At 40.6% G+C, this 25,927-nt stretch overlaps 1 protein-coding gene across 2 annotated transcripts in view; it reads right to left on the reverse strand.

Moving 5' to 3' along the window:
- The window catches only part of LOC121327938 (protein dopey-2-like), a 50,192-nt gene extending 25,234 nt beyond the window's left edge, over window positions 1-24,958 (reverse strand). The window contains exons 1-16 of one of the 2 annotated variants that reach the window (XM_041272299.1): window positions 24,608-24,958; window positions 18,470-18,637; window positions 15,935-16,116; window positions 15,617-15,787; window positions 11,430-11,619; window positions 6,050-6,148; window positions 5,803-5,926; window positions 5,447-5,556; window positions 5,075-5,189; window positions 4,078-4,191; window positions 3,626-3,752; window positions 3,355-3,466; window positions 2,668-2,889; window positions 2,103-2,395; window positions 1,226-1,611; window positions 166-437 (exon numbers count right to left, since the gene is read on the reverse strand). In XM_041272299.1, coding sequence (XP_041128233.1) covers window positions 166-437; window positions 1,226-1,611; window positions 2,103-2,395; window positions 2,668-2,889; window positions 3,355-3,466; window positions 3,626-3,752; window positions 4,078-4,191; window positions 5,075-5,189; window positions 5,447-5,556; window positions 5,803-5,926; window positions 6,050-6,148; window positions 11,430-11,619; window positions 15,617-15,787; window positions 15,935-16,116; window positions 18,470-18,607 — 2,655 coding nt within the window. In that variant the 5' untranslated portion in view covers window positions 18,608-18,637; window positions 24,608-24,958. Of the gene's footprint in view, window positions 1-165; window positions 438-1,225; window positions 1,612-2,102; window positions 2,396-2,667; window positions 2,890-3,354; window positions 3,467-3,625; window positions 3,753-4,068; window positions 4,192-5,074; window positions 5,190-5,446; window positions 5,557-5,802; window positions 5,927-6,049; window positions 6,149-11,429; window positions 11,620-15,616; window positions 15,788-15,934; window positions 16,117-18,469; window positions 18,638-24,607 lie in introns of those variants that run through there. The other variant, XM_041272298.1, reaches the window with a different exon arrangement.
- Between the last annotated feature and the right edge of the window lie 969 nt (window positions 24,959-25,927).

Below are 25,927 nucleotides of genomic sequence, written 5' to 3' on the forward strand. Positions count from 1 at the left end.
TATATATATATATATATATATATATATATCACTTGTATATATACAAGATTAACACTTAATAGTTAACTATTCCTTCATTGTCGTTCATGTTTTACAAAATTTTTCGTTGTGTTTATACCGAAAACATTTGTGATTCCAAAACTCTATTAAGTTGAAAGGCCATACCTGATAGAAATCAGTTTTCTCCGATATGATTTTCAGGACCCCCGGGTTGATGAGCGGCACTGTCACCATCTGCAGCCTGCCATAGAAGGGATTGTTCTCTGAGCTCTTGTAACGTCTGCTTTTGTCCTCGATGACCAGGGCCAGCGACTGGGAGTGGTTGATCATCTCCAGCAGGGTGGAGATAGCAATGTTTTGAATGTGGCAGTCCTTCACACAGCAGCACAGAGTCATCAGGGACCTGAGCCAGGCAGCCATGCTACCCTCCCCATTACCTGCCAAAAAAACAAGCAAACAAATGGCATAGCACCAGTTCATGGGTAAATATGCACATTATGTTGTAGGAGGAAGCCATTTTTCATCACTTCTCTAAAGACAATGTGAAATGGTGGATACTAAGATACACATATTGTATAGGTGAATCCATGTTAATACAATTGGGAATGTATGTATATTTGTGTTAATGTATATATACAAACATTAAATACTAATGGAGAGTGTAATATTAGAAAGGCACTAGACACTGAACATTCAAAATCGTATCAGCTTGTCATAAAAGCTAATAAGGTGCACCCAATTTGGTTGCAAATTTTATTTCAAGAGCGTGTGTGTGTGTGTGTATATATATATATATATATATATATATATATATATATATATATATATATATATATATATATATATATATATATATATATATATATATATATATATATATATATATATATATATATATCACTGTGCATCCTGGGGATTGTAGTCTGAAAGACAGTAAAGACATTAAGAAACCAAAATTGAATGTACAAACTTTAATACTTCAGCTTCAATTCACAGCAGCTTTATATTAAGGTAGTGATAGTGTTCTTTTTTTTTTTTTTAAATGGACTTATATTTGCTGGTTACTATACATGAATTATACTGTGTGTGAGTTTTCTACTAATGAAGAGGTCCTCCTGCCTTAATGACAAGAATATAGAAACCAACGTGTCACAACAAGAGCATGTGCTTGAATAAAGAGTCATCTTAACTTATTCCCAATGCTATTAAAGAGGCTGGTTCTTACCGACTTCCTCGAAAATGGCTGCGTACAGTGCTTCTGTCTCCTCCTCAGACAGATACACTGGGAAGGTGGTGCACTCCAACAGGAGCTGGCAGGTGGTGGTGAAGGCTTGCCGGCAGTCCTCTGAGAACTCTGCCCTTTCGCGTAACATGCTGTCGTCGCCCCAGTCCTCCCCTCTGCCCTGGCTCTTCTTTTCCCCTGACAGAGTTGATGATGGCTTCTGCTTGTGGGCTGTGAAGAACCCGGTCAGCTTTTGCTTGAACTGAGGCATGGTGATCTGCCCTGCCTCCCAGCTCTTCCAGCCCAGTGGCACCTTACCCGTCTGACCTGGAGAGCCCCCTCCACCTGGCTCAGCCTCTCTCTTCTCTTCCACCGGAGACAGGAGGTACCTAATACGAAACATTTTACAAAGATTTAGGAACATTAAGAAGAGCTCCAAAGTGTTTCAAGAATATTCAGTATTATTAGTGTCATAATATAACTACAAATAAATAAAATTTTTTTAAAAAGGCACACAAACATAAAAAATGCAATTCATATTTTATCAGATACCTGTATCTATTTACATTAAATCACCATTTATGAATTTTTTGAAACACACAACATCCAAATAGCGTTTGAATATTAGCCTGTGACAATTCCTGTTTTACAAACCTAATTTTTACAGTAAACAAACTAAAAAAATTGATTAGACTAGAAAATATATGATCAAATGCACCAGCATGGATAAAAAGCATTTTTATTTGTAATACAATGTACCTATTTTAACCTGCCTACACTGTTCTGTGATGTCCCAGCTTTAATTTGAGCTTAACTATCGTGCTCTGAGAGGGGCAACATAAAAAAAAAACTTTTTATAAATTAATAAATCAATCAATACCTGCCAATGAAGGCAGCCAGGATTTCCTGCACGCAGCTGGCCATGTGCTGGACGCTGCCCCCCTTCCGCCACACATCATCTCTCTCTGGGCAGAATCCTCCTTTAACCTCACTGTTTCTGCGGCTGGTTTGGAAGTGCTCTGAGGGGGAAGCACTCAGTCCGATTCCGCTGTCCTCCGAACGCATGGGAGGGAAAGGGGTCTCTCCGGCAGGCAGGGCCTCAGGGTCCCCCTCTGCATTCAGCTCATCGCCCACCTGTTCTCCCTCTTCCTCTTTCTCTCCGTCTTTGAGAGTCTGGAATAAAGTGAAAAACTGACAGCTTTTTGGGTGACTTCTTTGTAAATATAGTTCTATAGGTCTCTACCAGACAGTGACACCCTCGTTATCAGCATTGACAGAGACTGGAAAGGCTACTTTTTTTTCTGTGCGTCCTGTATTTGTTTTGTTTTGTAAAGCGCTTTGAAATGCTTGAATGCATACGAAGTGCAATGGCATATAGCTAACTATTACGAGGAAACTAGCACTATGCAGGTTATATATTTTTTGTTAAATCCTTATAAGCATACCTTTTTAAGTTGTGTAAGATCCTGGTCTGAGTGCATATCTGACTGTGGTTCCAAGTCCATGTATGCCACAGGCATCTGAATTTTGCTCAGCACTTTGAAGCAAGCTTTCAGCCCCTGGGTAAGCTCTGGCAAGGTGAGGTCATGAATGTGCTCAAGGAGACCTTGCAGCAAGTTGCTTAACATTTGAGGAAGGTACTGGGTCTGAATCTCAGAGTAGAGTTCCTGTAAGTTAGAGGTAGAACACTGGAAAGTACATGATCTTACCCCAGACGACATTTCCTTTATGTCACTCTTGTTGTTTTATATTTTCTTAGTCAATTAAAAAAAAAAAAAAAAGTTAGAAAAATATGCTTGTGTCATTCGTAGTTAATCAAGTAATGGTTGTACTTGGATGCCTGTGATGTCTTTTGTTTTATTTTCATAAAGCATCTGTGTGTTATTCTACTAAGGCATGAATAATAATGCTATTAGTTCTTAAAAAATGAGCACACAACACTAAATAACATCTATCAAGTCTAGGTGTAACTTTCATATATCCCCAGATATTGATAATCCCAATAAACTCCCATATAAAGGATGTCCCATCCAAGTTCACTGATATATTTTTAAAAATATATACATCACCAGCAGGGGATAACAATATGCCAGCATGCTCTACTGATATGTATTATGAGGTTACTAACTTACCAAAGGAATGACATCTAGAAGGAACATTATTAGTTTGCACAGCTCTGACACTGAGGGAACTAGGCTCCAGTTGTTTACAAATGGGATAAGAAGGTCCTGAGGTCTCTCCATGCTGGTAAAAAATAAATATAAAAACAGATGCCTTGAAATGGTGCTGTAAAGCACAGCAAAATAATGTATATTCAGTTATTATCCAGTCACATGTTTCACCATTGCTTGCCAATCTTGTCAATATTTCTGTTAAAAGATCAAGATTCCCTCTAAAATGTACCTGAGAGTTGCTTCAAAGCACCTCGCCATGTAATCCCAGAGATATTCAGAACTCAGGGAGCTGAAGAACATGTTCACTGTCTTGATGAGTTCAGATGCATTCTTGTTTTCTTTAATTTTGCTGTAAAAAAAAGTTGAAGATGTACATAGACTGTAAAAAAAAACTGCATCTATTTCTTTGCAAGATTTGTGGATTGAAGATTGCTGCCTGCTGCTATTTAAAAAACTAAAAAGAGCTATTTATCTTTTTTTATTATTATGGCGAGACACAGGTAGATGTCATACTCAATTTTTAACTGTGTAGGGTTATGTATAAATCACAAATAATAATAATAATAATAATAATAATAATAATAATAATAATAATGATAATAATAATATTTTCAGAACAAAATCTTTGATAATGTAAGTACAGCGAATGTAAGAGCTAATCCAAGCCCTTACCTTGAAAGAGAGGGTTTCCAGTGTGGGTGGAGCTAAGAAGAATATCTTCACCCAGGGCCTCTTTACAATAGCCATAGAAGGCTCTAATAGCTTCCAAAAGTAAATCTCCAGTGATCTGGGGACCTGAAGAAGACCACAATTGATACATATATATATATATATATATATATATATATATATATATATATATATATATATATATATATATATATACAAATATATACAAAACTAAACATGGGTCTCTTCATAGCACCATATATTGTAAATGAACTGATCTATCTTTCACGCCATTCAGCCAGCTCTAAAAGACTGAACATCAAATCAGAATTTGTTTAAGTTGGAGGCCGTGTTCAGTGCAATAACACAACCAATGCTAAACACTTAACACACAACCCACTCAGGGAAAAATATTAACAATGTATCAATTGCAACTCCACCAATGTTGCACGCTAGTGAATGGTCATAATGAAAACGCTATGGACAGACATTACTAATCTTGATTCTCTATTATCACTTTGTATGGAAAAAGTAATTGTACCAAACAAATGGGTGATCAGGGAAGGTCATTGGCTATCCATTGAATAACCCTAAAATGATTTAATGAGGACATTATTCTTTGAACATTCTTGAAACCTTTTTTAGAAATGTATGACCATAATTAAATTATTTATTTGATATTTTATATTAAATATGCAAGCCACTGTAGCACTTTTAACAAGAAAACTGGCTTCACTATGGATCTCTGTTGTCCACTCTGAAATGAAAATGAACGACATCATGCCTTTTATGCTTAAAATATAGCAGTACATGCATAAATAAACAATATCTCAGAGAACATGAGCTAAAAAGGATTATAAACACCCTTTTTTCATAAAGGTTTGTCTAAGAGAAATGTATGTACAATCTAGGAAAAAATATATTTAAAAAATCAAGTCATTTTCAGGCATTAGCCAAGCACAGAACAGTTAATAGTGCAAAAGATACCCATAGCCTACGTGTCCTTTACCGATTTCAGGTTTGTCCAGCAGGCTGATCATGATACGGAAGGGTTTCAGGTACGCATGAGGCCCATTCTCTGGTTCAGATTCTATGTTCTCCTGTTTCATTATATCGATTAAAGCCTGCCAACATACAAAAACAATTGTATAAACAGTACTGAACACAGATTGGTCAGAAATGCAGACATTATAGCTTGAATGCACACATATTTCTACCATTTGTATTGGCACTTTAAAATTTTGGGAAAAAAAAAAACACTGCTTAGCTAACTTTCTTTTTTTTGGGGGGGGGGGGGGGGGGGGGGGGGGGATCTTACAGTTTTCTTTTTGTTCGCCTTACATGCAACCCTGAAAAGTGCAAGACAAATCATTAAACTAACCTGGATCAAAAGGTCTCTGGAGTACTTGTCGAAGTAAAAAGTAGCATGATCTTCAACAGAAGAAGACCTGGTTGGATCAGGCGCTAAAATACCTCCTTTAATGTCAGTACCTAAAAAAGAAAAATACAACAGCATCTGTGTTAAGAATCTCATAGATCTGGAAACCAAACTGCAGCATGAAAGAAAAATGCTTGTTATATGTTAAAAAAAAAAAAAAAAAAAGAAGCAGACCAAACGCAACAAGCAACACCAAACTAGTGTTCCAGCATGTGTTGTAATCCTTACACAAGCTTTCTGGCAAGAACCATCATGTTAACCATCTTTCAGGAGACATAATGAACCTGCTGGATACATACCTAGAAGCCAAGCATAAAACCTTCTGTTGAGGGACATGTCCCTTCTCAGGAGAGTCAGTGAAGCAGCTGAGACAATATTGACCATCTCAGCCCTTAACAGCGGGATAGTGCTCTCTCCAGTGTCCTTAGGAAAACACAAGGAATTCTTTTTATGGATTAATACCTGGGTTTATCTTGGAATGTGAAGAAATTGTACCTTTTTTTTTGTTTTTTGTTTAATAAAAACACTACCTCAAACAATACTTACCAGGCATGTACAAAAGGGGAAAAAGAAAAGCAGGATTTCCAGCATGTTCCTCTGCACAAGTACATTGGAATCCTGCACTGACAGACACATGGCTTTCACCTGGAATCCAAGGATAACAATCAGCTGGCACACAACACTGCATGCACACTCAGCTGTAAAAACTCTGTCATACAAAATATACAGTAGTAACAAAAAGACATTTATAAAATATGCAGTAAAGGTGCTTGTGGCAGAGCAAAGCTCTGCCCTTTAAATTGGCAGGGATGGGGTTAACTTCCCCTACCTGCCTGGGTTTATTATGTTCAGGTGGCTGGGGTTGATTAGTTGATTAGGTTGATTAACGATCAATCAGCGCCCAGCCACCTGATATAAAAGGAGGCCTCTGCTTCTCATTTGGGGAGAAGGGAGCTGAGGAAGCAGGTTGGTGTTTGTTTTGTGGTTTTTTGAATTTTCTAAATCCAGTGAAGGCATTGCCCAGCCTGGAAACTTTATTTTTGTGAGTTTTGTTTTTGCTTTATTTGTGTTTGAGTATCTGTTATTTTGCCCTTGTGCACTTTATTTTTGTTTATTTATAATAAAATTGTTATTTTTTTGAACTGCAGACTGTCTCTGGGCCTCTATCCACTCGCCAGCCTGCCACATTTGGTGTTAGAAGTGGGATAGCGCCACCTAGAGGCTCAGAGCAGTATTTTTTTTTTTTTTTTTGAAAAAAAAAAAAAATGGGAAAGAAGAGCAGACAGTGGAAAAGGCAGGACAAGCAGCAGCTGAAGAAATGTAAGCTGCTGCAGCCACCGCTGGAGGACCCGGCCAGCCTCTTCCCCTGGTGTTCCTGGTGTGGGAAGGAGGACCATCGTTGGCGGTCCTGCCCAGACGTGCCACCGGCAAACTGGTGTGGCCGGTGTGAGGAGGACGGCCACAACTGGGCAGGATGCCCCTACAACCAGGCCCAGGAAGAGGTGCAGTGTTCACCCCGGGCATCAGGGGCCACCCCACTACCTCCAGCACCACCACCTTCACCACCGTCCCAGGAGATCTGGGACTGGTTGATGCACCCTGAGGCAGACCTCGTCCACGATCTCCCCATAGTTATCAACACGCTGTGGCGTCGAGATGGGGAGAGGTGGGAACAGTGGGAGGAACAGCACCACCCGGCCTCCTTCCCAGAGGTTGCCCTCATGGTGGTTAATTACCTGGCGGTAGACATGGGAGATCCACCGGTCACTCCAATAAAGAGAGGTGAGCCATCGCTCCCAGAGCAAGAGAGGGGTGAGGAGCTGCCGTCGTCCCCAGAGCCAGAGAGGGGTGAGGAGCTGCCGTCGTCCCCAGAGCCAGAGAGGGGTGAGGAGCTGCCGTCGCTCCCAGAGCCAGAGAGGGGTGAGGAGCTGCCGTCGTCCCCAGAGCCAGAGAGGGGTGAGGAGCTGCCGTCGTCCCCAGAGCCAGAGAGGGGTGAGGAGCTGCCGTCGCTCCCAGAGCCAGAGAGGGGTGAGGAGCTGCCGTCGCTCCCAGAGCCAGAGAGGGGTGAGGAGCTGCCGTCGCTCCCAGAGCCAGAGAGGGGTGAGGAGCTGCCGTCGCTCCCAGAGCCAGAGAGGGAGGAGGAGCTGCCGTCGCTCCCAGAGCCAGAGAGGGAGGAGGAGCTGCCGTCGCTCCCAGAGCCAGAGAGGGAGGAGGATCTGCCGTCGCTCCCAGAGCCAGAGAGGGAGGAGGATCTGCCGTCGCTCCCAGAGCCAGAGAGGGAGGAGGATCTGCCGTCGCTCCCAGAGCCAGAGAGGGAGGAGGATCTGCCGTCGCTCCCAGAGCCAGAGAGGGAGGAGGATCTGCTGTCGCTCCCAGAGCCAGAGAGGGAGGAGGATCTGCTGTCGCTCCCAGAGCCAGAGAGGGAGGAGGATCTGCCGTCGCTCCCAGAGCCAGAGAGGGAGGAGGATCTGCCGTCGCTCCCAGAGCCAGAGAGGGAGGAGGAGCTGCCGTCGCTCCCAGAGCCAGAGAGGGAGGAGGATCTGCCGTCGCTCCCAGAGCCAGAGAGGGAGGAGGATCTGCCGTCGCTCCCAGAGCCAGAGAGGGAGGAGGATCTGCCGTCGCTCCCAGAGCCAGAGAGGGAGGAGGAGCCTCCGTCGCTCCCAGAGCCAGAGAGGGAGGAGGATCTGCCGTCGCTCCCAGAGCCAGAGAGGGAGGAGGATCTGCCGTCGCTCCCAGAGCCAGAGAGGGAGGAGGATCTGCCGTCGCTCCCAGAGCCAGAGAGGGAGGAGGATCTGCCGTCGCTCCCAGAGCCAGAGAGGGAGGAGGATCTGCCGTCGCTCCCAGAGCCAGAGAGGGAGGAGGATCTGCTGTCGCTCCCAGAGCCAGAGAGGGAGGAGGAGCCGCCGTCACTCCCAGAGCCAGAGAGGGAGGAGGATCTGCTGTCGCTCCCAGAGCCAGAGAGGGAGGAGGAGCCTCCGTCACTCCCAGAGCCAGAGAGGGAGGAGGAGCCGCCGCCGCTCTCAGAGCCCGAGAGGGAGGAGCCACCGCCGCCGCTCTCAGAGCCCGAGAGGGAGGAGCCACCGCCGCCGCTCTCAGAGCCCGAGAGGGAGGAGCCACCGCCGCCGCTCTCAGAGCCCGAGAGGGAGGGGCCGCCTCCGCCACCAGAGGGAGCCGGGCCGCAGTCGCCGCCTCCGCCACCAGAGGGAGCCGGGCCGCAGTCGCCGCCTCCGCCACCAGAGGGAGCCGGGCCGCAGTCGCCGCCTCCGCCACCAGAGGGAGCCGGGCCGCAGTCGCCGCCTCCGCCACCAGAGGGAGCCGGGCCGCAGTCGCCGCCTCCGCCACCAGAGGGAGCCGGGCCGCAGTCGCCGCCTCCGCCACCAGAGGGAGCCGGGCCGCAGTCGCCGCCTCCGCCACCAGAGGGAGCCGGGCCGCCGCCTCCGCCACCAGAGGGAGCCGGGCCGCCGCCTCCGCCACCAGAGGGAGCCGGGCCGCCCGCCTCCGCCACCAGAGGGAGCCGGGCCGCCGCCTCCGCCACCAGAGGGAGCCGGGCCGCCGCCTCAACCAAAGAAGGCTTGGGGGCTCCGACATCAACCCCGCCCACCACCACCCACCATAACAGCCCACCCAAGGGACATAATTGGACTCTTGGGGGGAGGGGAGGGTGGGGGGGGGGGGGGAGTTGGCCGATTGCGGCCGGTGTACGTTGTACATGGGGGGAGGTGTGTGGCAGAGCAAAGCTCTGCCCTTTAAATTGGCAGGGATGGGGTTAACTTCCCCTACCTGCCTGGGTTTATTATGTTCAGGTGGCTGGGGTTGATTAGTTGATTAGGTTGATTAACGATCAATCAGCGCCCAGCCACCTGATATAAAAGGAGGCCTCTGCTTCTCATTTGGGGAGAAGGGAGCTGAGGAAGCAGGTTGGTGTTTGTTTTGTGGTTTTTTGAATTTTCTAAATCCAGTGAAGGCATTGCCCAGCCTGGAAACTTTATTTTTGTGAGTTTTGTTTTTGCTTTATTTGTGTTTGAGTATCTGTTATTTTGCCCTTGTGCACTTTATTTTTGTTTATTTATAATAAAATTGTTATTTTTTTGAACTGCAGACTGTCTCTGGGCCTCTATCCACTCGCCAGCCTGCCACAGTACTCCATGAGGAGTGCAGGATGTGCCCTATAGTCTGGAGATCTCAAGTTCGAATCCAGGCTATATCACAGCCGACCGTGACCGGGAGTTCCTAGGGAGCGGCGCACAATTGGCCGAGTGCTGCCCAGGTAGGGAGGGCTTAGGTGGGCAGGGGAATCCACGGCTCACCGCGCATCAGCAACCCCTGTGGCTGATAGGGCGCCTGTGGATCTGCAGTGGAGCCGCCAGATCTGTGTTGTCCTCCGGCACTATGTCTGGTGGCATCACTGTGGACCCGCAGTGCGAAAAAATGCCGGATTGGCAGGAGCACGTTTTGGAGGACGAGCGCTCCAGCCGCTTTTTCCCCCGAGTCGGCACAGGGGGGTTGCGAGCAGTGAGCCGAGGATACAGATAATAATTGGGCATATTAAATTGGGGAGAAAACCGGGGTAAAAAAAAATTGGCGACGACTAAATTTATAAAAAATAAATAAATAAATAAATAAATAAAGTGCGCACTAAATCAACCTCACTGATTGGCCTATGCATTTCTTTATTAATATGGTTTGAACTATTCAGTACATCTTTTGTACATATCCAAAATACTGTAACCTTTTAGAGGAACACATTCTTTTTCAGCCCACTTGGGCTCTTCATTGAAACATCATGAAACCTGTGAAACAGAAATATCTGTTTTATAAGCAAGTTAGACCTGAGCCCTTTCCTTATTTCTTATTGGAGAATTGTGCCAAAATGTGTGTTGTAACATATGATTGACATCCAATTTGCATGCACTCAGCATGGTCTATAGTGGCCGTACTTGCAGAGTAGGAGTACAGACAGCACGAAAATAAAAACCAAAACAAACTTCAGAGGAATGGCAGCAAAGTCCTCTTGGCACTGAGAGCTGAGAGTCCTTACAGCTGAGGTCCCTCAGCATGAAACTGAGTTGTTTGGAAAATCTTCAGCCAACATCAGTTATGCTAGTATCCTTAGGAAATTATATGTATTGGCCTCCCCTTTTTAGTATGACATCCAGCACTTTCACATGTGCAGGGATAGCGGTCCCTAGATTGATGCTGGATTCTAGCGCATTTCTCAATTCAGCTATGAGGTCAAGGACGACCTGCAGAGTGAGACGATAATGCTTTAGCACCACATCCTTTGGCATTCCAAACAAAGTGACCCCGGTATTGAATATGCAGAGTCATCTTCCTCTTGCCCTTCTCCTCTGAATGTGTTCCTGCCTCTCCTCAACAAGAGCCAAGTGTTGCCGCTTCAGGAAGTGAACCACAGCAGCCATCCTGAAGCCAAAGACAGGTCTCTGCAGGTGTGTGCTTTTATACAGCTCTAGTTACTTGTTCATACAATGGTTTGCACCTTGTAAGAAGAGGTGTAAAGTTTTTGGAGGGTCAGCAATTGCCTAACTGCAAGGTAAAATCCTTATATCACAATATAATGTTTGCACCCGCTTAGTATTCAGATCCTGCCAAAATGCACTTAATTTCAATGCATTTCAGTATAATTGTAATGGATTAATGATGGCAAAGTGCAAATCTGATAGTGGGTGCAGAACGCCAGGTGAACACCAGTCTTTACATACACTGCATTCTTTGCAGCCGGTAAAATCAGATTTCAGGCTGCTGAACAAGATTTACGGTAGCATTTTGAGGGTAACCTGAACGTTAAAATGTTTTACAATATTTACCTTTAATATTGATGTTTATTACAAGATATGATCACTGGGACAGAAACACCTTCTCACAAGATCCTGTATTCTAAAGAAGTCTGGCATGGATGCAAGCTTACCGTCTGTTTGTAGTCAGTTCCCAGCATGAACTTCTGCTTGTTTCCAGGTATACCTTTGTTGATGTGGCTGACAACGAAGAGCGAAGCCGGCAATCGAACTAGGGGGCTGATCAGGACACTCCCCCATAGAGTCCCATAGAAAACCTCCTGTCCTACCAGCAGAGACAGCTTCTGCAGAAAAGTGTCAGTCCTGACAGACAGAGAGAGAGAGAGAGAGAGAGAGAGAGAAGGTTACAGTAGCACACAGTAATTCACTGTCTATATTTAAAAGTGGGAAAAATGTCTTCAGCTTTTAGGTACATTTTTGTTTTTTTAATATGATGGGTATTTGTGCTCATTAAGAAGCTGAACAGGAGAGTTTAGTCCCATCATGGACAGCACAATAAGCGACAGTGTGAGTGTCCCCACTTGAGTACATTTCCAAGTGAACATACTATAACTCATGTCCTGGAAGGATCACCTTCTAAGCTGGTGAGGAAGCAGTTCAGTCTCAATGACCTCTCTTTCTGAAACTGCCACAACAGTGCCTACTTGTATGAAGTTGTGACCGCCAAACTCATTTCCTCACTTGGTCCCAAAGCCAGGCTTCCACAGATGAACGGCTTGTGAATGAACCTAGCTATCCAAAGCCATGTCTCCTAATAGTTAACAAATGCAGCATAGAAATATCTTGTAAGCATACAAATTGTACCAGCGAGAATATTAAAATTAGATTATTTAAATAATCTCCTTTAAATAATGAGAGCTTACAGGGTTTAAATTTGCATAGGCTTTTATATGTTCAAATAAGTTGGCCAACCTAAACTAAAATGGCATAGCTATTGTAGCGGAACTTTAAAAGAGCACCAATTATATTGTCAAGAATTTTCGCACATACTCTTTGTATTGATTTTTTATATATATATATATATATATATATATATATATATATATATATATATATATATATATATATATATATATATATATATATATGCTCTAAGAACACTCTTAAACTCAAGGTAGACGTTAAAGGAGGACAGAGGTGCTTTCAATTCCTGTAGTGGTTTTGTTTATGCAATAGCTTGCATGGATACGTTGCAAGCCCAGTACATGAACAAAACCACTACAGGATTACTTTTTAATAATTAAGAAAAACACAAAGACTCATTTATTTTTAAGTTTTAACGAATCAGAACAGTACAAGTACTCTTTAAAGTTTATTATATGCTTTAAATGGATCGGGTAGTTACAAGCTACTTTGGATCCCTGCTAATAGACAGCCTGGGCATTTCCAGTGCCTTTGCAGGTTTAACAGCTTTAGTACTTCAACACAGTAATATGAATATGGTTATCATATATTTAGCTCTTAGGCTATACAATGCAAAAAGCTAGAAATGCCCACCGCTAAATTCTAGAACATTCTATATATATATATATATATATATATATATATATATATATATATATATATATATATATTATATGAATGAAAAGTCTATTTCTCTCTAAGACTAAACATATAAAACATAATTTCTATACCTTATAGCAATGCATCAATATAAAAGAGATATTAAATTCAAATATATGCTTACCTTCCAGTATATGGAAGTGTAGTGTAGGATATATTGAAAAATAAGAACTGTCTTCAAACAGCAAAGACTTGTGAATACGACCAAACTGCAATCAGTTTTTCTGTTTTTTTTATAACTAAGCTCTAATTATTTTTTTATAATATAATGATACATACTCCTGTTTTTCTTAACGCACCCTTCGCTGGTTATCATTCAAGGTTGGCAATGCAAATCCTGTTTTCAAGAGCCAACACCAAATCCTGCTTAAATCTTTATGAAGGTCTAATGCCCTTCTAGAATTATACTGTGAGTCTGAGACAAACATCTACAGAAAAACCGCAGACCCCAAAATTATTTATTTCACTTTCAAACTCTACAGCTTTTTCTACAGATTAGTACCTCTGTTTATTACTGCAGTAAAAACTTTATATAAACTAAACATGTCTATTCTTTGGTTGAATTGATATTGTAATGTCTAAAATACACTTTTTGTTTAGTTGGAGAAAATGAACTAATTCTTAAATTAAATTAATTAATTCTTTAATTAAATTAACATTATCTCAAATGTGTCTTAACAATATATTTACAATATTGTCAATGCCATTTTTCTGTTATAATAACTTTTAATATGTTCTTTCGACAGTTTAATTTTAAATGGCATTATAAGTTGTATTTCTAATTAAGTTACTTCAGTATCCTAGAAATTGTAATATTATTTTACTCCATTGCTAAATCTTTTCAGTTTTGAATAGAAGGTCCAGTTATTTATATCTAAATACAGGCTACTGTTAACATATTAGAATGGTATAGTGTTATAGTGACTGAACTAAGTCTGACATTCTTCACTGTTCATACAAAATCCAGTCAAAGCAGGTTTTAAGACAACCTCTGCTTTCTGCCAATTTTAAGGTTGATTAATATGGAACAATATCGTAACCATTTTCCAATACTCATTATTTCAAACCAATATCGAACTTAACATTTTAACATGCCCCACGCTTTCCATTCCCATCTCTTCCTGCCAGGTTCTAATTCATTTCTGTTATATATTGAAAATGATTATTTGTAAGATTAACTCCTATCTTCTGTTATCCGAAAGGTATTAACGTTCGTTAATAGTAATGAGATCGCCCATTATTGTCTCTTGGCTTTTAAATTGCTGAACATCAAAAATAACCGCCTCATCGGCCAAAACTAATGGGTCATTTTCAACACTGCCTGTACTACAAGCAGATGAGAATGAGGTTACAACATTAGTTGTATTCCTTTAGTAAGTTTACTGCTAGAGTTACAGTTTATACTTTAAATGATTTTATAACATGTAGTTCTAATTCAGATGTCAATATAGCAATATAGCAATACTGTAATTCTACTATACTTCACTGATATACCCAGAAGGCAAGAGGCTAATTTTTTTTAATTTTTAATATCAATATTAATTGAATATTTAAAATTAGGACTGATCATACATTTACTTAATGTTATTATATTAGGTTTCTTTTGTTTAAGTACTTTTGTTTTTTCTTACTATAATCAAACCTAGTTCGATTGCTTCTGGCATATTAACTGCGCTCCATCGATTCTGCCATTCTGCTCTCGCTGGATCAGAATGTTTTCAGACTCTGAGTCTAATTAAAAAAGATGCTTTTGCTGATAAGGGAGGTTTGGAGCTTTCAGCAGGCCAGTCTGACCTTCAGTGCAATGAACTCCACACAGGCCTTACACAGCTCTGCTAATAATATGTTCTACTGGTTGTATATTCTTTAAAACACATTACAGTCATTACAATATTTGTTGCAGTTTCACAAATGTTCAGTTTGTTTCCCAAAGATCAGCCTGCTTCCAGTAGCGATGGCAATCTTGGGTCAGTTTCTGCTCTCAGTGAGTCAGTTTCTGCTCACAGTTGTGGGCGACAGTCTTTAAAAGCCTGATACCTGCAAAAACTTAAATCTTGTTAGCTGGGCTCCCATCTCTACATTCTCATTCCCATCGTCAGTGGGCAAACACATTTTAACTGAATCTGGGTCCATCAAAGAACCACAACATGCAAAAGGATCTAATGACTTATAGCACAAAAGGGACGTGCCAGAACCATCTGTGACAATATGAAACTAATTAATGTGGTTGCCCTGGAGAACAAAAATGGTTTTAAATAACCAGGTTCCAACCTTGGCTAGTTTGGACATCAACAGTGGAATACATTCTAGGAAGTTTTCATTTACAACCAGAATTACATAATTTTGGAATTCTCTCATCAACTGTCACAAGCCACTTCCATAAAGGTGCAGGATTTCCACCTTCCACCTGGGGTGGTAATGAAGACTGAACAGAGCCATGTGTTTACAGCCTTTGTTATTGTGTCTTCATTCATTTACCTCTATGGCAGAGCAACCAGCTGAAACAACATAATCCCAGTACAGCCTAGTACAAGCCAACACCTCTAAAGGTTATTTATTTAATTTTTTAACTTGGCTGACATTGTATCAAATGGACACAAGATAAAAAAGGTGATAGTTCTAGAATCCTTTTGCCATTTTTTTTTTTTTTGTTACAGCAGGATCACAAAAATAACCAAGGGACTTCATAGCTAGTTGTTAGCCACAAAACTGAGATGGGTCTAGGCCGTAACTGTACCTGTCGTAGACCCCTAAGCCTTCCTCTAGTCCTGGTAACAACCCTGTGAGGAGCGCCTGCAGGCTCGGCAGCAGAGATTTCTGCAGAGGGAGGTAGTATCTTTCGTACAAGGTTAGAAGAACTGGCTTCACAGATATGGCTGCATGGCCGAGCAGTGGAAAGAGACCAGCGCTGCAAATACAAAAAATATATATATGAATTTGTTTATAAACTAATTATTGTTATTCCACACGATTAATCTACAAAACACCTGCTCCTCCTTTCATACAGAAAGTCAATGCATATTGGTTAAAAGAGACCAAAAATACAAAACTACACCTGTAAATGAATAAGTCTTTGGCCAACCATTTTGTCCCAATGATTTTAAATATAATTTCGTAAGTCTCCAGTGCTTTTAAGTGGACTCCACTGGGAAGTGCAGGATGCAGGCACTGAGCCAACCGCTTTCCAATAATCAGACGTTTAGGTAACAAAGAGTATTTCAGGTTACTCTGCAGGGCCTAGAAAGACAAAAAAAAAAGTCAACTCAAGTTAGCAGAGGTGTCCATAACAAGTTCCCACTCAAGTTACTACAGCACAGCGAGACACCTGTAAACATATACAAAAATAATCTGAATTGTCCCATCTACTACATGAACTAGCTTTTGAGTGGAAATAAGTTTGCTTAACTTTGGTCATATATTTCTTCACCATGCTAATCAAACAGTGAGTGCACCTTACACACACCCAAACCATAAACCTCTTGTCTGTTTACTGTAAAGGTGACCACACAAAAACATGACCATTTCAGTTACCTCCTGTTCTCAGTAATGTTATGGGCTAGATTCTCCAAGCTATTTACTCAAAATTATTATTATTGCAAATCATTGTTTATCCCTCACCCCTGTATAGGGTGTGTGTTTTTTTGTTCTTTCTGAAATCCTGCTAATGAGGATCTGGGGTAAAGAGCTTTGATAATCTAGTCTTTGTTGGGTTTTTTGTGACATTAAAATTGTAGTAAGTGAAGATGCTTTCATGGTTTAGTCCACCATTGTAGAATGGGTCACTGAAGCTACTAATCTGGTCCATCGTTCTAAACATGACTGTAAACCGTACTGTTACTACTGTATGTAATATTGTACAATAGACCAACAGCAAATTAACAATATAAAGAGGAAGCACAGTTTCTGTGTCTTGTCTATTCAAATTATATTTATTTTCCTATTTACTTCTAATATATAGCTAATTCTTCTAATATTAGGCTCTTTTTTATTTTCCGTGCCCAAGAAACACAAATCATTGGAGTCAAACTTATTTTTTTGGTGGGATTCTAACATTCATGTACATTTTATTGATTATACATATGGAGAAAAACATTGGCAACATGAGTTTGGCTTTGTTTTGTTGTGTTTATTTCACAAAGCTGTAACCCAACCCAATAAATGGGCCCAGCTACCAAAGATAGATCTGTATTACTATTCATTCACACAGCAACCTTTATTTAAAGCACAGTAAAACCTGTTTTTACAGTCACCTGCTCTGCAGCCTGTAACACCCCGAGGAAGGGGAAAGATCATTTGAATAAAGCCTTAGCTGTACAGTTACTGGTTAATTCAAATTTCACTATAATTCACTATAACAAATTTCAATATAATTCTACACTCACAAAAAAAGGAGGATAACAGGCCGCATTTAATCATTTTATATACAAAAAACCCTACCCTGCCCTGTACTCCACTAAAAGACAAACTGTACAATTACAAAATCTGATGCCAAATACAAGCTTCGTTTTGTAAATATAGGCATATTCCAAATAAAAAAAAAATTTAGATTATGAAGGTAAATTCAAGCATTTAAAAATATATGGCGACAGGAGTTAATTTAAAAATATAATAAAGTAAAAATATCTGTCAGTCAACAAAATTAATTGAAGTAGTAACTAGCAAGCCTTTTCAAATGTTAACTTTTCAAATTTTACACCACAGGATGTGACAGAAGCATTTTCAAAATTTAAGGCAAGGAATGTAACTGAAAATGTCAGCTTGTCCATTTATTCATAGACTTCTGCCTGTCTTGTAACTCGGTCTGTGGATAATTGTTTACTTTGTTTTTTAGATGATACTCACCCACCAGAACAAGATCACAAGTTACCAGCAATGAAAAAGAAAAGCATATAAAGACTTGGAGGTAATGCCAAATACATATTTAAAGCGATATGTGGATGACAAGTTAGGATATAAAAAACATACTGTAGCTGTAATATCCTTATTCAGAGAGCCTGAGTTATATTAAAATAGATTATGATAGGTTAAATAAAGCGTGTGACTAGTACAACTCCAAATTGTAACATACACACAGAGTACCCCTGTATTAAGTAACTCTGACAAAAAGTATACAATAATAACCCTTTCTGAATATGTCCTCGAGGACGCCAAGTTAGCCAGAAGCAGGGATGCTAGGCCGATGCCAAGTATCTTGCAGGTTTCTGCATATTATTTAGCAAAAAGCAATTTAGCCATCAGTCTCATGAAAACATAGACCAACAATGAGCAGCATCCACAGTATGCACATGTAAAAATGTAGGTGTGACACAGACAGACATATGCTACAAAATTCTGATACCTTCAAAATGGTCCTAATCAAGTTTCATCACAATCGGATATGCTCTCTTTAGACAAGCGCTCTATATAAAACTCTACAGTGCGACGTACGTATACTACACATGCAGTACAGTGGTATCCACTGCATCCCTAATGCTGGGGATATCTCCAGCAGGACATAAACAGTTATTGGATTTGCAAGAGATGCTCGGGCAACAGTATGATCCATTGATTACTTAGCTTGAATTAAAACAATTAGGATAATTTGCAATACCTTGTTGAGTTTGCCCAGTGAGGAGATCAAATCCGCCCATTCGCTGGAAGACTCAAAGTTTCTCAGTGCCTTTTCAATCACAGACGAGTAAGTCCTGTACCTGTAGTCATTCACCAGCTCCAGTTCTTCTGAGTCCATTTTACTTATTCTAACCCAGCATGCTGGGCTCTTGGAGGAAAAGAAACAAGTAAGGTTAGTGAGTGATTTTCTAACCTTCTGCATACCCAGAGACACGCAATACCACAGTACATGTATTCATCTCTGATGTTTACTCGACCTGGCATTCATTAACTTACAAGTATATCACAGTGAATCCTCGGTTTTCATAAAGTAATTACATTGCTCAGAATGCAGGCAGAAACAGCAGGGGCAGGGAGGTGTGGCCACTTTGTGTGTGCCTTTACTTTACAACAAGACTTTACACTATGTAACACGTTAAAATAGAAAAATATCCCAGGAGTAAAGAATAAGTTGTGTAGGACTTACTTTACCCCAGTGAATTAACTACAAAACAAAGGATGCCAAATAGCAGTCCAAGTTAAAAGTTGTTTTGTTTATTCACAAAATAAATAGTACATAAAGTTTACAACGCATTTTATTTATTTTTTTCATGATTGCCGTTTCTTCACAGTAAACAGTGGCCGACGACACGTTTTCATAAAGTAATAACATGAGGTTTACTTGTGCCTTTTTGTAGCTAAACAAGCAAACGAAAACCGAAATTTAACTTTAAACACTTCAAATAAATGTGGAAATGTCATTTTAAAATGATGGGGGAAAAAAATGTTTTGGTTCTTGTTTATTACAGTCCACATCACAACAAAATATATAGTGTATATAAAAATCACTACACAACATTTTCAGAAAGTTCGGTACTGTTTAAGCGAGGCATTTCGGTCCCATGAGATTATGGCTCACTCTAAAGCAACACAACGTATTTTTGTCCCAAATGGCTTTCCATAGAGTTCATTAAGAAATGCACGCACATAACCTGGTTTGTTTACTTGTTGCTGTCTAAAACTTTTAAATAGGAACATCTAATTTTTGTATGTGAATACAGGTAAAAAAATATCCATTCAAAATTCAGATATTTGTCCCAGTAGTATTATTATTATTATCATTAAGTTATTTGGCCTTTTCAACGCTGTGAAATGGATTATCATCCTGGTATAGCATGGAATTCAAACTACCCTTCCCAGACCTTCTGTACACAAGGCTTATAGGAAATAAAGCATTTAAAAATTTACCTAACGACAACACATTGTCATTGTGCAACATAAAAGCTTTTTCTTGGATCAAAATAAAAAAAAAAAAAAAAAAAAAAAAGAATAAGGAAGAGATCTAACAACTAAACATGTTTAATTTTGAAATCCTTTCTTTCATTAAAGCACAGAAAGACTAGACTATCTTTTAGTACTGTAGCTACTGTATAGTGTTAATAGAAAATCAACTGACTCCTTCATCATAACAACATCAAACTCCCACACTGTTTGAGGTTAACTGCTTCATCACACACAACAAAACAAATTAAATTGGAATCCCAATAAGTAGCCAATCCCATTACAGTTGTGGTTTAACTGGATCTGTGATTTAAACTACTGTAAGTACTGTAATCCTAACACAGTTATCCACTCGTTTTTGTATTTTTTATGTTTTCCACTGTGGGATGTACTGTAATGTGTAGATATATCTCTTTGAACCTCTAATGCTCTTTGCTTCAGTTGACACTTTTACGTATTCCAATGCACAATAAAAGTGCAGTAAATTCCCAATTAGCTCAAAGTGTTACTAAACTGCGGCCAAAAGTTTTGCATCGTCTACAATTTTAAGATTGAGACATACAGAAATTAAAATAATAATAATAAAAAAATAAATAGTATGAACTTTTAAAGATCTTTTATTTAACATAATGCAATCGAAGAAACTATAAAATTGTAAGGCAAAAGCCTGCCGGAAGCCATAATAGTAGCACAGTATTTCATGTTACAGATTTCAAAATGTCACATTTTAAAAATTTCGTCAGTTTTTTTTTTTTGTTAAGCATATGAAAAACTACAAAACGTTATGTAATTCAATATGTTAATGTAACATTATTCGGCAGGTTTCATTCGACTTTGTTAAGCAAAATGAGTTAATTCTATAGGGTGATGCAAAACTTTTGGCCATAGCTGTAAGGCAATCTTAAACTGTAATTTGGATAATTATATATTTGTTACATTGCCATTTAGCAAAATCTAAGAATAACCAAACCACTGTACAATCTCCCTTGTCACTGGAACGTATTAGTGCAATCTCCCAATATTCACAATTCACAAGCAACTAAAAATCTGTTAATCTACATAATAGCCTTGTGTATTAACAACGATTCTTTCAGCTCTGAAGAGCAGCGTACACTGCTACTAGAAGCCGTTTGTAGTTAAGTTGCTTTAACAGCTTTTCTTTACTGGAATGTGTCAATTTCAGTTACATCTTATCCTGTTAAATTAAAAACAACACTTATTTGCCATAAAAGATCTCTTTAGTGATTTAGAATAGCCCAAGTTGTGAAGGCGGTCTCTTGTGTTGTCATCATTCTGTGATAAACTATGCTGTAAAAGACACCCAGCATATTGTACAATACAATTTGTACAACACAATACAAACATTTTATTCCCAAGCAACTCAAACTAATTTTTTTTTTCTATCTGCAGTCATCAAATAAAGTAGAGAGAAAAAAAATAAAATCAACAACTGATCCCTGGTAAATTCTTCTGGTTTATTTTTTTGCTATATCAACTCCAGATCCAAGTAAAGCCATGTACAGCAACATAACCATATGTTAGAGTGATAGGTAGTCATTTACCTTCAAAGTGAATTAATGTTGCATTCTGCAACCAATCCCATCAGCTTGTGACAGATACAGTACCCTGTTCTTAGAGGTCAGAACAAGTCTGTAATGTGTGGAAATAAAAACTACTACAGACTTGATTTCATTCTCCTGGAATAGGACCAGCGAGTCTGCAAACCAAGCAAAAAGATAAACATGCACTGTATCTTCCCAAAATGCATATGATAATGAACATTTTGTTGCCGATCACATGCTTTTGCATAACAAATGCTTCCTGTCACATTCCCATTCAAGGTGCTATGCAAAATGAAGAAGACTGGTTCTGGACATGTTTACTGTACTGGAGTTTAGCTGAGGTAATTTCTCTGGTTATCTAGATATATGCCAATGAACAGCACAGTTTTAGAGCATTGCATTCCTTTAAATATATATTAGCAGTGTTCCAGTCTCAGTCTGGAATGTTTGCTCATTCCAGATGTTATTAAACATATTTATATTTCTTTAATCTTACTGTACACAAATTTGTAAAGGGGCAGACAGTTGGCAATTGCCTACATAATGTCTGCAGTGATGAGTGTGTTGGTTAAAAAAAAAAGGTTATGGTTAAACCATTTAATACTGTTATATAAAATAATACTGTATCTACAGAATAAAGCCAGAGAAAAAAGGAATATTTGGGTTATGTAACTTTAAAGCCCCAGGTTTCACTTTGACAGTCTGTTTATTATCTTGCTAAAAAAAAATCCTGTTTTCTGTGGTTAGGAAATATCAGCTGCAGTATGCAAGAGTAAATGTACATGATTTATATGTTTTCAGTTTCTAGTAACAATCCTGCCACTCCAAAAACAATTGCCACCTGTTCTGTTCACCCAGTAGGATGGGATAATAACTTAAAGCTAAAACTACAACGCACCATTCATTACCGGCATTCCTCCACATTTTCATTAACACAATATCAAAAAACAATCAGCAATAAAAATAATCAAGATTTATCAGTTAACCAAACTAGCTCCCCAGGTAGCCTCTCAAAAGGCACTTGTCTCCCAGTTGATTGTACTGGTTGTATCACCTTTTTGCTTGAGCTGTACCAATGTAGCATGTATGCTGTGAAATAGGTAACTCCTGGCAATGACTAGTTAACTTGTCGCACTGTGTCCAATGCAATGGAAAAGTATACAGGTACTTTGCTTAATATTAATATTTTTTGTTATAGGCAAATTGTACAATGTATCATTTCTACTGCCTTATGTCAAACCCATACTGTGGGGCTTTGAGGTGTACTTAAGCACACTGTCAACTCAAATTACACTTACTACTTTAATACAATAAAATGTACCAGTGTATGAATACAAATGTATACAAAAATGTCATTTATAAACACTGTAACTCAATCATTATATTTTATCATTTAAACCAGTAAAATTGATAACGTTAGGTTACTTACCGTAACCCTGGTTCCCTGAAAGAAAAGACAACCACCATCGACATTTTGTATGGGATATGCCTGCCCATTGGGTAGGTTTTGCTGAGCTCTCTATACCAGCTGCCGATAGGCCCCTTCCTGGGATCGGACCCGCCCACCGAGGGAGTGGGCCTTCTTGTTTGGCTGCCGCTGTGTGTCCCCTCTCTCTTGATAGACTGCACGGCCCTGTTTTGAAGGTAGTGCTGTGGATAGCTGCAGCGTGGTTGTTACATAGTGCTCTCGCTACTCGGTGTGCACTGTGCTCAGTACGCACAGAGCACACCGACCGTTACAGCGCTAGTGCCCGGACACACGGTACCGCACGGTACATGGTGCACGCAGTGCCCACGGTACTCGTGCGCACGGTGCTCGGTACACAGGGTGCACACAGTACTCTGTGCCCTCCGCTACAGTGCTAGTGCATGAACGCACGGCGCCACACTATATAATCAGTGCTTGAGTGCACGTTGCAACCAGTGCAAGCAGTGTTTGGCGCACAGCCAATGCAGAACACTGAACTGATGTCAGCCCTGTACGGCCTGCAAGGCAAAGATCCCGCAAGAGGATAGGGTTAACCTCTGTGTGCAGTGCTTGGGCATCCCACATGCCACCTTGGCCTTCAACAGGGAGGTGGCCTGCAGTATCTGTGCGGCTTTTCAGCTCCAGGTAAGGGAGAACAGGTTGGAGAGGGCCACGAGGGAGAGTTCCTCGTCCTCGGTGGCCGGACCGTCGGCAGTTCTTGGAGCGCCGGAGCCCCTCCTCCATGAACTGTCCCAGGATCCCCTGCTGTACATCCCCGACGCGCATGCCCCCGTAGTCACTCCCCATCTCTGCAGGCGAGAAAACAGGCGAGAAACATTATGGACCTCAAAGCCCAGATGGTCCAGGTCCTGGAGCTTTTGTCCAAACAGGCACCTGAGGCTCCTGCCACAGTCCCAGCTCCGATACAGCCCCAACTGCCATACCCTCCCTACCCCAGGGGAGATCAGGGTGGGTGGGAAGAGGACACGCTTTCTATAGCGGCCTCTAGGGATGGGGCCTCCTTCTCCTTTGACATGCAGGTAGGAGGGGAGCTTGAACCCACTGCTGAGGAGGAATCTGGCTTTCAGGTAGCCATGAAAGCCAGCGCTATTGATATAAACATGCTGGAGCTGCAGTCGGTCTCCCTTGCTCTCCTCCATTTCCTCCCAGTGCTAAGAGGTACACATGTGTTGGTCCTGATGGACAACACAACAGTGGTGCCGTATGTCAACCACCAGGGTGGCCTACGGTCCCAGGGGATTGCATAGAATTGCCTTCAAGCTGTTGATGTGGGCTCAGAGGAATTTGCTGTCCCTGCGGGCGACACACATTCCCGCAGCGGTGAACTGGGCAGCGGACTGCAGCGGTCCCCTTCCGTCAGAGTGGTGACTCCACTCTCAGGTAGTGGAGTGCTTTTGGGAATGATTCGGGAGGGCGCAGGTCGATCTCTTCGTCTAGGCGGAGATGACACACTGCCCCATTTGGTACTCCCTCCACCGTTTAGGCAATCCACTCGGCGTCGACACCCTTGCGCACCGAGTGCATCATCACAGGAAGGAGCCTATTGGCAGCTCTGGTATAGCGAGCTCAGCAATACCTACCCAATGGGCTGGCATATCCCATACGTAATGTCATTGGTGGTCATCTTCAAATTGAAAGGGAACCCATTTCTCTGGTGCTGAATAATAACAACCCAGACTATTTTTCCTCTCTAAAAGCAGAAATACATTTACAGTTGCCCATTTCAGGCAAACATGGCTGTCACGAGCTTACTGTGGGCTACCAATCTGATTATTCATTGGAGAAAGAACAGAAAGAACTGACTCACCCTCCTGCTTCAAAACACAGCTCTTGGAACGTGAATTCCGCACAGCATGACAGGATGGGACCAATTTCTTTATCTTAATTAGCAAGCAATAAATTGAAATTACAGTTTCCACGGTCAGATAAACACAGATTACCCATACATTAACGTTAAAGCTGCATTGGCGAACTGACTGACACCGCAGAAATCCTCCAATTTACACCTCACTGATGCGGTCAATGCTTCCTGGTGGCATAGGAGAAATACAACAGCGGGGTGTTTTACAGACAGCGTCTGCGTATTGTTAAAGAAAAGCTGAACATTAAACGTTGAAATGTGAAACTTGCGTATAGCGATGGGTTTTAGTCAGTATATACGATTTAGATCTGATGCCTTTTCTCGCAATTTTTACATGTCCATTGATTATACCCTGTTCACCTATTAGTGGTACATTCCAGGATGCGAAATGTTTACAGTGGAACTCGCTGCTAGTAATGTCAGACAGATTGACTGATCAATTTGTTGTACTGTTCGATTGTAGGCTACTACTGATAAATAAGTCATGGTGTTTCGTGTTTATGAAAATTATATATTTCATACAATACTTCATGTTTTCTCTCCATTATTTGTCAAAGCAGTTGCTTCTGTATCATTTTTTTCAGTCAAGCATGCAAACAAATTAATTCAAATACAAAATATAAAAAAGAGAAAAATGTATTGTTAAAAAAAAACAACATAATATAGGCAATTGCATTTTGAGCACAATATGCGGACTTAATAGATATATATATATATATATATATATATATATATATATATATATATATATATATATATATATACATTCCCGTTAGCTTTTAATTTTGATGTAATTACAAAAAGCAACGGTAAGCTGAAACAAGAGATACCGATAGGCTATTGGTGTCTAGATAAGAGTTCAGCTGTCTCGACATCCAGCAGTACGTTTCCTAACAGTGAAATGATCACTTCCATGCATAAGGAAAGCAATGAAATATTTTGTATTGTTTTTGTTTCTCTGAACAAATGGTCTCTCTAAGAATCAGGCTATTCCGATAACAATAAACAGTAGGTATATATTTTTTTGTCATCCATTTTTTGTCTTAATAATGCATTAATAGACAAAGAAGGATATGTAATACCTTTTATTGGACTAAACAATAATGAATTAGCTTTGAATGTAAACATCAATCTCTTCTACTGTCACTTGCAGACGAGACTTGAAAGCTTGCAATTCATCATTTTTAGTTATCCCAATGAAATTGCCTCTCCTTCTCTTTGTCTATATTATATCTGGACTGATTGATACAGCTAACATTTCACCTA

The sequence above is a fragment of the Polyodon spathula genome, chromosome 15 (assembly GCF_017654505.1).
Source record: "Polyodon spathula isolate WHYD16114869_AA chromosome 15, ASM1765450v1, whole genome shotgun sequence".
In the NCBI taxonomy this organism is placed as follows: domain Eukaryota; kingdom Metazoa; phylum Chordata; class Actinopteri; order Acipenseriformes; family Polyodontidae; genus Polyodon; species Polyodon spathula.